A 12,524-nucleotide genomic window follows, 5' to 3' on the forward strand; every position below is an offset into this window, starting at 1 on the left:
GCCCATGGAGAACAGGGCAGAGCTTCTACTCCTTGCCTCGTGCTTGCCTGAAATTGCCTGGGAGTTTGCCTCAGTTTTATATAGTGGAGAGGCTGTATGTGGGAGGCTCAAAAGGCTGCTTGAGGAGAGGCAGATTTTTAGATGGAGTCTTGGGGGAGGTTGATTTTGAATTTTTTGTTTCTGCTGTGCAAAATGATTTAAAAACCTCCTTGGAGAGAGAGCAACATTTGTGTCTCATTTTGGGATTACTTGGTGCCTGCATCCTTGGTGAAGGCAGTGAAGGTTTTATATAAAGCAGTCTTTGAAACAGAAGGAAGCCCCAAGGCTCTCTGGCCTCTTTGTGCCCCTTGGCTTCAGGCGAGGAGACTGACCTGGGAGGGACCACATATGGGAGGCAATGTTCCAAGGGACAGAGGGGCATAGGAGAGTGGGGTTGGATCACTGAGGGAGGAGGGAGTTTGACCCCACAGTCCCCTCCCTCTCTTGGCTGTTGTCAAGAGTCATGGTCTGCCCACCTGCAGGGAGGGCACAGCCTGTGTGGGGTCAGCCTAGTGCCGTTTCCCAAGGGTGGCCACCTTTGTACACTTTTCTGGGCACGTGTAGGTTGTGGTGCTGCTAGCTAGTGCAGGCTGTGAAGCTGGAGGGAACTGGAGGATTGGAATTGCAGTCCAGGGCCACGTGATCAGCTTCTGCTGCTGCTGCTGCCCCTCCGGGGCCTCAGCCTGAGTCACCTCCAGTCCTGTCCTTCTGCCTTCGGCCCATTCCAACCATGTGCTGTAGCCCCAATGTCCCCCCGCAGCCACCACTGCTCACTGCCACCACCCACTCACTGGTACCATAGTCATGCTTTTCAAGCCCCTCACACACCAGACCCTCTTTCCTGCTTCCACTGGGCAGAGGAAGGGAGCCTGAATAAGCCTGGTTGCTGCCCGTGGACACCCAGGTTGGTCTCTGAGGCCTCGTGGGGTCCTGCCTTTTCTCTTTGCACTTACTGTGTTCGTGAGGCTGTGCCAGTGCTTTTTGTGGGTCATGTCACGCAGCCCTTGCCATCCCACCACTTAAGAGAAGAAGGAACCTGCCCAAAGTCACACAGTTAGGATCCAGCAGAGCCCCCTTTCCTCTTACATCTTGTAGTTGCCTTCCACCTCCATGGATTCACCACTTCCTGCTCTTGAGAAACTGCTTTTGTGGCTACACTTTGTGCTTCTGATTAGCCCATCCTTTTACTACAGTGAGTGTCATTGCTAAATCTGATGGACATTTCATGTTCTCATCTTCTTTAGTTCTGTCATTGCAGACCACACTTGCTTTTCCTTCTATCTCCTAGGCCACTTTGTCTCTGCCAGTTTATTCTCCACTGAAGACAGAGATTGCCAGCTCTCAGACTCAATCCTGGCTCTACTTAAGCAGACCTCACTCACTTTGATTTCCAGGGTAGCATGTCTGGCCCAGCCCTTGCCTCTAAGCTCGTCTCAAGGCAGTGACTGCCTTTTTCCTCTGCCCCCTTTTCCCCTTTTGTTCTGTATCTCCCTGTCTTCTTTATACAGAAATGTCTCCATCCTCTCCCCTGAACCTCCGCCAGCATCCTCTCCCAGTTACTGCTGCGTGAGTAACTCCAATTTGTAAGATGCATGGAAGCTCAACCTCTCTTCACCACAGGCACCACCCTGATCTAAACCACTGCCCTGTCTCATCTCAGCAGTTATCCCTTCCAGTCTGCCAGCATGGGTAGCCTGAGGGTCACCCCACACTCCCCCACTGGAGGCACTGGGGGTGGCAGTGGCTGTAATAATGGTCTAGGTGTGAAAGGAAGGTGGCCAGCCTAAGATGGGAGCAGTGTATGGTCCGGTAGAGAGGTGCTTTAGTGGGTTTAGAGATGTGGAGATGGGAAGTGGGGGAAGGAGGTTCTGTGAGGATACTTAGGCTTGCTGGGGGGACTGTGATCTTGGGCTGCCTGAATTTTGATGCCAAATAGACAGCCGGACATTTAGGTTGGAGACAATAGACCTGAGAATGATGTGCGTGTAGGTGGGAATTTAGTGAATCCCAAGTTAGAGTGAGAATAATGAGAGATGGGCAGAGGAGGACAGGGCTGCGAAGAACGTTGAAGAGGGGACTAGCGCAGGGCGCCCGTTGCTCAGGAGACTGGAGGGGAGAGGAGCCCTCCAGGCACCTGCACTAGGAGGAGGTTTCAGAGTTGGCGCAGATTTGGTTGCAGGTCTTGGATGACTGTGAGGGGAGCAGTTTGCCTGAAGCTCTGGAGCCAAAGCTGAGCCGTGCAGAGGTCCTAGTGAGTGAGGGTTGGTGAGTAGAAACAGTAGCTGCCACAGGATGACTTTGGACTGAGATTTTGTTTCTCCTCCAGCAGAACAGTTGGTATTTCCAGGCCTGGGATATAGCTAGAGGATTGAGGTGTGGGCTAGTTCCACCACTGCAACCCTCCTGAGTACTGGCATCCACATTTGGGAGACTGCTTGGCTGTGTCCCCCCACATCTCCGGTGCTCAGGCCAGGGTGGCAGGGAGCCCTTGGCTTCTCTGCCTTCTCCCTTGCTGTGGCCTGATGCTCTGCTACTCATCCCTGACTGGCACCCCACACCACAAGGAGACAAGCTGGCTCCTCTTTCAGTCACCTGTTGCTGGTGATCAGTTCCATTTGTTCAGAAGCACTTACGTTGACTTTTCAGCTCTTGCCACATGGGCTTAAAAAGGGGACATGGGTGAACAAGGGTATGTATGTGCTCAGCACAAGGTATTTTTAAAATCTGCTTTTTATTTACATTTAAGTCAATTTCATGCATGTTTTATTTTTTAAACGAGTAGTTAGCAAAATGCATTAAAATTTTAAAATAGCAATTAAATATACAAAAATATATAGCTTATAAAAAACTGCAAATGTTTAAAAATATTCTGCTGCAGAATTCATAGTGTACAAACATGTCTATGAAACCTGAGGCTCAGCGTTTCATAAACTTATTTTTTTTTGAAGGAGTTATACAATATCTAGTGAATAAACCCCAGTGGGCTTAAAACTACAAGACTAATATCCCCTCTTTCTGGCAAAGATCTGTCAAGAGACTAAGAGAGGACTTGGAAAACTGAGCTATCACCAGGAAAGAAACACTAGCCCCATCTTATTCTCCTGTTCTAGGCCTGAGAGGGAAGGATGGGTGGAGGGATGGTGTGCACCTGGCCTGAGATGCAGATTTTCCAGGCTTGTCTTAGCTCAGGGAACTGCGAAGGGTGTCATCGAAGTATAGCCAAGGCCCTTGACACTGGTAGGTACGTGTTTCTGGAGCAGGGAGCCCCTGACTATAGCCACAGAAGTGAGTTCTGGGTTGGTAAGCCACATGTGCTGATGCTTGGTCTAAAAGTGGAATAAAACTCTGCATCTTACAACAATTCAGGCTCTGAAGCTGAACTGGAACAATAACAGATTTACTGAATAAGCCCCTCTATTTTCCTCCTCATGTTCTAATCAAACGGAAGCACATTCTGTGGCACACGGGAGCCTTCATTAATCGTATAGACTAAAGGAATGTGGCCCAGCATTTTCCAGTCATCAACTGCAGATTTCATCAGAATTTAGACACATTCATGTCCTTTGCTCAAATTCCTAAATACTAATAATGAAAGAGGTTCATCGATAGAAGAAAGGTGGTTTCACACATAGGTCCTTTCCAAATTTCTGGTCACAGGCTTAAGTTACACTTGTAATCCAGGGAATCCCTGGGCTGCTGCTGCGGGTGGCAGGATCCTGGGGAGGTGGGTAAAGAATGAGGCACAGGTTCCTGCCCCTCCCCCCAAGGGCTGTCTGGAGGAAGTAGCTTTAACTTTGATCTGCAGAGGGAAGAGTGAACTTTGTAAAAAAACTGTTGGTGGGGTGATTTCTCATTGACTGGAAAAAATGTTGGGCGAGGAGAAAATTCTGTGGGAACATTTGCTTTTTAGTGTGTGCATAGAGTGGGAAGGGAAAGGGAATAGGTTCATGAATTTGAACAAGAACATTCAGCCACGAGGCAGCCGACCACCTATTTGCTTAGCAACATTTGAGACATCTGGCCCACAAAATTGCTCAGCCTTCTGCTTCTCCAACTCCCACCTCAGAAATATGGGTTTGCCTAAGAAACCATGACAGTTGTAGCCAGGTGTCACTGCTGGGCTGTCAGATCTCACTGGAAACTGGATTGGGGGCTGGGGTGGGCCTGCAGCCTGTGCTGCTGCTGCTCTGGAGTGTCCTGCCACAGACTCAGACATAGGCTGGGGACTTCCCTGGTGGTCCAGTTTCTAAGACTTCGCTCTCCCAGTGCAGGGGGCCTGGGTTCAATTCCTGGTCAGGGAACTAGATCCCACATTCCACATCAGGGGGTGGGGGGAAATGGTTGTGCTCTCTTATTATTTGGGCTTCTGTAGTTAGGGTGAGGGAGGGACTGTAGTTCTTTTTGTATAGGAAACGAAGATTTCATCATGCTGCAATCAGTGGAAAATATGCCTTATTCAAAAGGAATGTGATTACAAAAACATGCCCCAATTCTGGGCTCACCTTTTACAGATATTCTGACTTCTGGGATGGGTCTTCCCACATGACTAGGAATGGTCCTTGAGTAGTACTTGTCTGGTATTACATAAGTGGAAAAAGACAAAAATTATACACATACAGTTGATTCTTGAACAAGATGGATTTGAACTGAGGTCTACTTACACATGGATTTTTTCCCATAAATACACTCTACACAGTCCAAGGTTGGTTTAAGTCACAGATGCAGAACCACAGATATGGATAGCTGACTGTCCAAGTTACATGCACAGGCCATACAGGGTGTCAGCACCCCTAACCTGTGTTGTTCAAGAGTCAGCTGTGTGTAGATATACATATACACACAAATACCTACATACATGTACGTGTGTGTGTACTTGCTTGTATATGCATGAACAAACTGGAAGGTTCACAAGGAACCAACTAATAGTGTGTACTGTGGGAAACTTGGCTTACTGGAGTTTGGGAATGCAAGGACGACTTAACATTATGATTTGTGAACCATGTGAAGGGATTACCTATTCCAAGAATTTAGAAAGAAAATTCAGCACTGAGCGAAACCACATTGAGCACAGTGGGCAAAGGCAAATGGAAGTGACTGAGGCAGATCAGGAGGGGAAAGGGAAGGGGGCCAGGTGAACTGGGGCTCAGCGGAGAGCCCCTAAATCTCAGGAGGCTCTCAGCTGTGGTAGTTTCTAGCAGGACAACAGGGGAGTCCCATGTGGCCAGCATGATGATGTCACTTAGTAGCACCAGCTCCTGTGACCCCCAGGCCTGCCTGCTGGGCTCCAGACATGGTAGTCAGTACCCATAAGGGTTGGTGGGGCCACCCTTAGTACACATTCCTGGGTGAGCAGCTAAGGAAACAGGCTTTGAGAGGCTAACTTGTAGAAAGGCACATGGCTAGTGAGTGGCAAGGGGGTGGCTGAAAAACCTGAGCAGCTTTTCTGTCCAGAGCTCTGGGGATGTCTCCTTGTGTGCATTTCATAATTCCCAGAAAACCTCTCAGAAACAGTTACTATAGTTCAAAGTAACTTAGAGTGGAATCAGGCCGTGAAGATGATAGACTTTGGAATAGGGATGTGGAAAGAAAGGATCTTTGTTAAGAACAGGGCATTTAGCCATGGTGGGAGGTCCTCTATATCCCTCAGCCCAGAACTCTTCATGGGCCATCTGCTCCTATCTGACCATTACTTTCTTGGCCTGACCAAATCTCTGTACCTACTCAGCCAGGAATCAGGTCAGGCTGGTTTTGTTTCCTGTTCCTGCAGCCAGCTGAATTCAGCTGTACCCCTAGTAACTAGATAATGGTTGACTGACCTGTGGAGTTGAGTTGAGGCTAAGTTCTGCTCCTCTAGCCCATGGTACACAATCTACACCCAACTCTGAGCTGCTTAAGACATATTAAGACCAAGTTAAAAAACCACGTCACCTGCCAGCGGCCCAAAAGCAGACCAGAGTCCTCACAGGTTAACAAAAGGTGAAGAACTCATGGAGATAGATCTGGACAGGGCAGCCTCACTGTCTCACGGTGAGCCTGATCAAAGAGTATTAAGGAATCTAATTTCCTTAATAATGGAGATTTGACCTTGTCCCTCACACAAAACTGATTTTAATCAGAATTAAAGGAAGATGTGAATTAAACCCTGGCCACTCTCAGTTACAGCAGTGCAGCCCGGTTAAGTCCTGGAGGAGGACCGAGATGTGGGGAGCAAACATTTGTGTTGTGTTGTTAAGAGGCATAACTCATGAGTGACACTGGCCATGTTCCAGTAGGACATTAAGCCAGGAAAGGGAAGATGACCATTAGCAGAGTGAATACTCTTAACCACTTCAGTGTCAAGCCCCACCTTAGTGGAAGAGGTGAGTTTTTAAAAACCCTGCATGTAGACAAATGCTGAGATTACTACAAATACAGGGACTTTGTGAGTCTGTCTCCTTGGCACTGATACACTGAAATCCTATGAAAGCTGTGAGATGAAAATAATTTGCAAGCACAGAACACAAGAATTCCTCCTCTGAAGGGAAAAATTCTTTTTCCTATTGGAACTCCATAACGAAGATGTGATATTTGTCCCAAGGCTGTTACATTAAAATGGTGAGTGTTGGCTGTTAATGAGGGAAGTCCAGAAGCAAGCCTACCTCTGACATTGGTCACTGAAAACATTTCACTGTAAACTGAGTGCTTTCCAGCATTCAACTCTATTGTGCTACAAATAGTGAATGCAGAAACGGTGAAAGTAGGAGTGTACAAATAGTTCTTTTCACGGGTGCCAGACAGGCTAATAAGGCTTTCATATAAAAATATTCCACACTTCCCTTGCCCTGTTTAAAGAAGCAGTCCAGTTGGCATACCACAAGTAGGTCACATAGGGTACAGCCAATTCTGACCAATGGATTTGTAATTTTCCAAACTGGATTCTGCCCAGCACTTTTCTAGGCTATTGGGAATTTTCCTCCTCATCTGATCCCAGCCATCTGAGCCAAGGATAGGTTCCCTCTCCCATCCTAAGACAGTAGAGGCTGGATTCCAAAAATATTCCTGGAGACATTCCATGAACAGAGTAGCAAAGTTTCCTCCACCCTCGCTTCATGTCATACACGCTGTATTTCCAATGAGAAACGGCCCCTATTCACACCTGTGGGGTGGAGCAGAGGCAACGCTGTTGATGAGGAGTCTACCCCTGTGATGGAAGGAGGTGGAGAGCAGGGCTGTGGAAAAGACCTTTCTGTCTGACCCAATGCTGCTTCACATAGTGAAATTATAAAGTAGTCATGAATCCTGCTGGACTCTGAGTCATTTCTAGAAAAGTAGGACAGAACCAAAGAGCAGCATGCGTTTTTCTCCTATAACGACACTCAGTTATCGACAAGTCTGAATACTGAGGCACACGCCAATGATGAATAGCCCTGCAGGAGCTTCCTGAAACTATTTACAATTGCAAGTGCATCCCTGGCTTCAGAATTACGTAGGGATCTTATTTGGGATGCTTTAAATAGTTAAAATGTCAACGACAGGCATTTTCTCTTGAGAAGTAGAGACAGGGAAGGGAAGGGAGGGAAAAGAACAGAGGGCAGGACAGGGAGAGGCAAGGGGTTAGCATCCTTCTCAGCTCAGCAAGGCCAAGAGGACTGGCCCTTATCAGATGCTCCTTTCCGGAGCCACGTGATGGGCTCACAGCAGCTTCCTACTAGGGCAGTCGGCCAAGACAAGTAGCTACACTGGAGCCACATTGTATATGTGGGGATGTGGGCAGCACCCTGGGGCCCTCGGGTCATACAGGGACAGCATGGGCTCAGAGACCCACCCCCTGCTGGGGCTCCTGATGGCTTGGCTGTGCCTCACTGGTGAGTAGGAGGGGAAAGAAGAGGAAATGGCTTTTGACCAGACCTTTCCAAGCACATCTACTGTTTTTTAGCTCAGATGATTTGATAAGCAAATGTGAACTTGAGGAAGAATCAGTGGCGGCAGGTACTGCTGCTTTGTTGTAACCAAGCTCCTGGGTTCCCAAGATGGCCTTATCAAAGGAACATAATGTGAATAGCCTTGTTGGCACTGCCTGTGGCATTGCAACCGGTTGTGCTTGGGCTGAGGTAACCACTGTTTTCACTTGGCTTAGAGGCTGCTGGGAGGGTTTGCTGCTGCAAAGGTATGCAGGGTCTGCAGAGAAGCTCATATGTCCCCAGGGTGTGTATGTGGCGGTGGGGGGGCGGAGGGTAGGGGCTTTAAAGACCTGCCTTCAGTTCCCTTCTGTAACACTTGGTTTATCTTCCCTTCTGGTTGATAAAGATTCACCTTGGCGTGGAGATGAGTGTCTGGGAGACAGAATGTAATGGAGTTAGGAAGAGATCCTCATGAGGTTTCTTGAACCAAATCGCGGCTCATCCATTCCTCTTGGCACAGGGTAGTGTCAGAGTACTTTGGTTGTCACAAGACCCAGAAGCCTGGGTTCCCAGCCTAGCTGGCCCGAGAGTTCTTCATGAGACAAAGGAAGCAGCAGCTGGTGCCCTAGGTAAAGCAGCCAACACAGAGACCACTTGTGTTCCTCCCAGTTCTGCTCCTCCCAGATCCTGCAACAGTTTGAGCCTTGTGGTGAGCTATACAATGTTCTCCGCCCCAGGAAGGGGTCCCTGTAGGGGTCCACGGTCCTGCTTACTGTGCAGCTGGGCCAGCTGCAGAACTGGCATGTTGCACAGTGGACATACTTTGCGAACTTCCAGCCATTTAATAAGGCACCTGCAGAATGAGACGAGGCAAGATGTCAGTCCTGTGTTTGCGGCACCACCTGCCCACACACCTCACATGCTGAACATTTTGGAAACTCAGATCTGGGGAGTGGAGTGAACAGCCAGGTCCCGAAGAGTTCTACCACTGGGTGGAGAATGCATTATTTCATTCTCTGGAGGAACCAGAGACTCCAGTTTTCCAAGAAGCTACAGTCAGAATATATCCTCAGTCATCCATGACTTCTTAAAGAATGAAGTACACAGAGGAGGGTGGTGGGAAGGAGGAGGAATAAAGTTTTCTAGCACACATACAAAACAAAATTCTAACAGAGGGAGGAATATTAAACGTGTTTGCAAGAAGGGGGAAGAGATGGGCCTACACTACTACTTATTTATTTTGATTTAAAATAATTATGGTTTTGATTAAAATACATTTTTAGGAAAGGAAATTCTTATTGAAAAGTTCCAGTAAAATAGCTTTTTATAGCCTGGGTCTCCAAGGAGGTGTGGGCTTGTCTGATTCTGCCTTAAGTCCTGCCTTGGTAGTCACGTTTCCATTACCCTGATCCCTCCTAATGTCTGTCTCTCTCTTTCTTTCTTACACACATACACACGTATAAATACAAATGCCACTCAGTAGGGTGCTTTCAGCTCTGTACATTATAAACCAATCATGAAGTCATCAAGCTCGTCTGGCACTGCCCCAAGCCCATGGTGAGTTGGTCAATGTGCCTGAAACTCAGGTCCTCTTAAATAATTCCACACCAATACTCACTTTCTGTGGAAGGCATGCTTACACGGACAAATCCCCAACTCATCTCGAGGCTTGAAGTCTTCTAGACACACTGCACAGAGCTGAAAGACAGATTTGCAGATGAGGCAAAGTATCTGCTAAGTCATTCCCCAGGCCAATGTAAAGTGCAGGCCCCTGAGACCCAGCCACTGGAAGGGACTTCCAGTAACCCACAAGTCTTTGAGTGAAAGAAACAGGATCAAATGGGCAAGGTCTTCTGAAGAAGAGTCTCCTGCTCTTCCTGCACATATCTCAAAATTTGAGGGCAGATGGGAGAAGACAGAAAGCAAGAGGCAGGTTCCTTTACTTCAGTCCATCAGAAGAGTCTGACTTAGGTTTCTTCTTATAAGATAGACTGAACATAACTTAATTTTTTGTGCTGTGCCAAGGAACTGACTTTCTGTAGGAAATGCTCTGCCTACTCAGCAGTAGAGCCCCTGAAGGGACTGCTCAGATCCTAAGGCAGGTGCTGGGGCTCTTCTTTTTCTGCTCTTCATAATGTGGAATCTGTAAACCATAGCACAGCCCTCAGTAATATGCTTCTTGTAGTTCCTGGGGTCCCTGTCTGTCTTTGTCATATAAAAAGTGATTCAAGAGTCACTGAATTTAAACTTAGGAAAATGTACAGATGGGGCCAGGATTGCTCTGACAGGTGGCTAGCCTCAACTGCTTGGAAAGAAGCCTTATTCAAACCCAGATGCTGGGTTCCAACCACTACTTGAGCACTTACCAGGGCCAAGGGACACCAAGTATTGTCCCATTTACTCAATTTACAGATGGGGAAACAGAAACTTAGAGCAGTAACCATGTTGCCTGGAGGCAATGCAGTTGGTGAGTGGCCAGGCCTTGCTGAGGATCCAGGTCTGTAAACACTTTCATCTGCCCAAACTTGAACTCCTCCCTGCTTGCTACCCTGTCCATCTCCAGGGATCCTGGTTAAACCATCACCATTTCTTGTCCTGACTGCTGACCAGCCTCCCTGTCACCCATTTCTTAACCTATAATATGTAATCCAATATTCTTAGGTTTTGTGACAGGACATATGGCTCTTTGTGCCCTATGGCCAGTGCTACAAATGGTCTTCCATCACCCTTCTCCACAGAATTCTCAGGGCCTTGTGTATATAGCAGACAAGATCTTCACAGGAGGAGGAGGATGGATAGTGTCTTATCAGATGTGGATTACTGCTGAGACAGCTTGAGAGGGGGGAGGAAAGCAGGACAGATGGCTGGCCTCGGCTTGGACACCCAAGCTGTGTGACTTCTGCCATCGTGATGCCTCTCAAGCTCTGTTCCTTCATCTGCAGGGTAGGGATATTATGTGCCTCTCCCTCCCTCTACCTGAGACTGTCATCATGTCATCAGCTCAGGTTGTGGGCAGGCCTGAGGAGGTAGGAAGGCATTCTACCGATACCAGTTTTTATTCATATTTAAATTTAGTGATGGGAACACTATTTTTAAGCCCATTTTTGTTTTCTGGAGGAAGGTTAAGAACAAGCTGTGGGTAAAGATGAGAAACTAGCAGTTTTGGTCTTGGGATGATCTTTTGGGCTTCAGCTTCCCATCTGTAAAGGGGGAATGATGTTCCCTCCTCCTATACTGTGTGAACAGGTCCTCTGGCCTTAACATCCAGGTTTCTTCCTGGCATAACCTTCTTAAAAAAAAAACAAAAACACTGTGAGGACTGCTGGCTCTGCCCTGTAGAGATTCAGTGCTGATCCTACCAAAGGGCAAGATGTTGGATGAGTCATTCATTTTTATTTGGTTATTTTCCCAGAATCCAAAATTAGATTTCTGGCCTTTTCAAATGGAGTTACTATTAATGGCTATTATGTTCTTTTTTAAAAATTCTAAAACCATAGTCACCTGAAAAAAAAAGAACAAGATAAACTCTGACATGTTAAGTGCTAAAGGTGACCAAAAGCCAAGGGCAGTCATGATGAGAAAAGCTTAGATCTGACTACTTAGCAGTTCTCTCAGGGGTCAAACTAATTGTACACATTGTACCTTGCAAATGAGCTTTATTCTGCAGTATTTCAACGAGACTGTTTTTCTCACTCCTTCTTTTAAAATGGAGATATAATTCATACACCATAATATTCAACCTGTAAAGCATACAATTCGGTGCATGCTTAGTTACTTCAGTTGTGTCTGACTCTTTGCAACCCCATGGACTGTAGCCCATAAGGCTCCTCTGTCCATGTACTTCTTCAGGCAAGATACTGGAGTGGGTTGCCAATTCCTCCTTAGGGGATCTTCCTGACACAGGGATTGAACCTGGGTCTTCTGCATTGCAGGCAGACTCTTTACTCTCTGTGCTACCAGGGAAGCAATTCAGTAGTTTTTGTTTTTTTTTTTAATATCTTCACAGAGTTGTGCAACCATCACCACTATCTAATTTCTACATCAGCATATTTGGAAAACTCAGCAGTGGCCACAGGACTAGAAAAGGTCAGTTTTCATTCCAATCCCAAAGAAGGGCAAAGCCAAAGAATGTTCAAATTACTGTACAATTGTGCTCATTTCACAGCTAGCTGGTGGCTTAGATGGAAAAGAATCTTCCAGCACTGCAGGAGACCTGGGTCGGGAAGATCCCCTGGAGAAGGAAATGGCTACCCACTCCAGGATTTTTGCCTGGAGAACTCCATGGACAGAGGAACCTGGGACTACAGTTCATGGAGTCACAAAGAGTCGGACACAACTGAGCAACTAACACACATACATGCTAGCAATGTTATGCTCAAAATCCTTCAAGCTCGGCTTCAGCAGTACATGAACTAAAAACTTCCAGATGTATAAGCTATGTTTAGAAAAGGCAGAGGAACCACAGATCAAATTGCCAACATTTGCTGGATTACAGAGAAAGCAAGGGAATTCCAGAAAAACATCTACTCCCGCTTCATTGACTATTTTATTTATTTATTTTTTTTTTTCATTGACTATTTTAAAGACTTTGTGCAGATCACAACA

At 46.9% G+C, this 12,524-nt stretch overlaps 1 protein-coding gene across 1 annotated transcript in view; it reads right to left on the bottom strand.

Annotated features, from left to right (window-relative positions):
- Positions 1-2,971: 2,971 nt before the first annotated feature.
- Positions 2,972-12,524, bottom strand: part of RNF24 (ring finger protein 24) — a 113,694-nt gene continuing 104,141 nt past the window's right edge. The window contains exons 5-6 of the mRNA XM_055432177.2: positions 9,538-9,617; positions 2,972-8,772 (exon numbers count right to left, since the gene is read on the bottom strand). Of these exons, the coding sequence (XP_055288152.1) occupies positions 8,634-8,772; positions 9,538-9,617 (219 nt within the window). The 3' untranslated portion in view covers positions 2,972-8,633. The remainder of the gene's footprint in view (positions 8,773-9,537; positions 9,618-12,524) is intronic.

Source organism: Moschus berezovskii, chromosome 15 (genome assembly GCF_049115385.1).
Source record: "Moschus berezovskii isolate FMDL1 chromosome 15, NW_MosBer_1.0, whole genome shotgun sequence".
Taxonomy (NCBI): Eukaryota; Metazoa; Chordata; class Mammalia; order Artiodactyla; family Moschidae; genus Moschus; species Moschus berezovskii.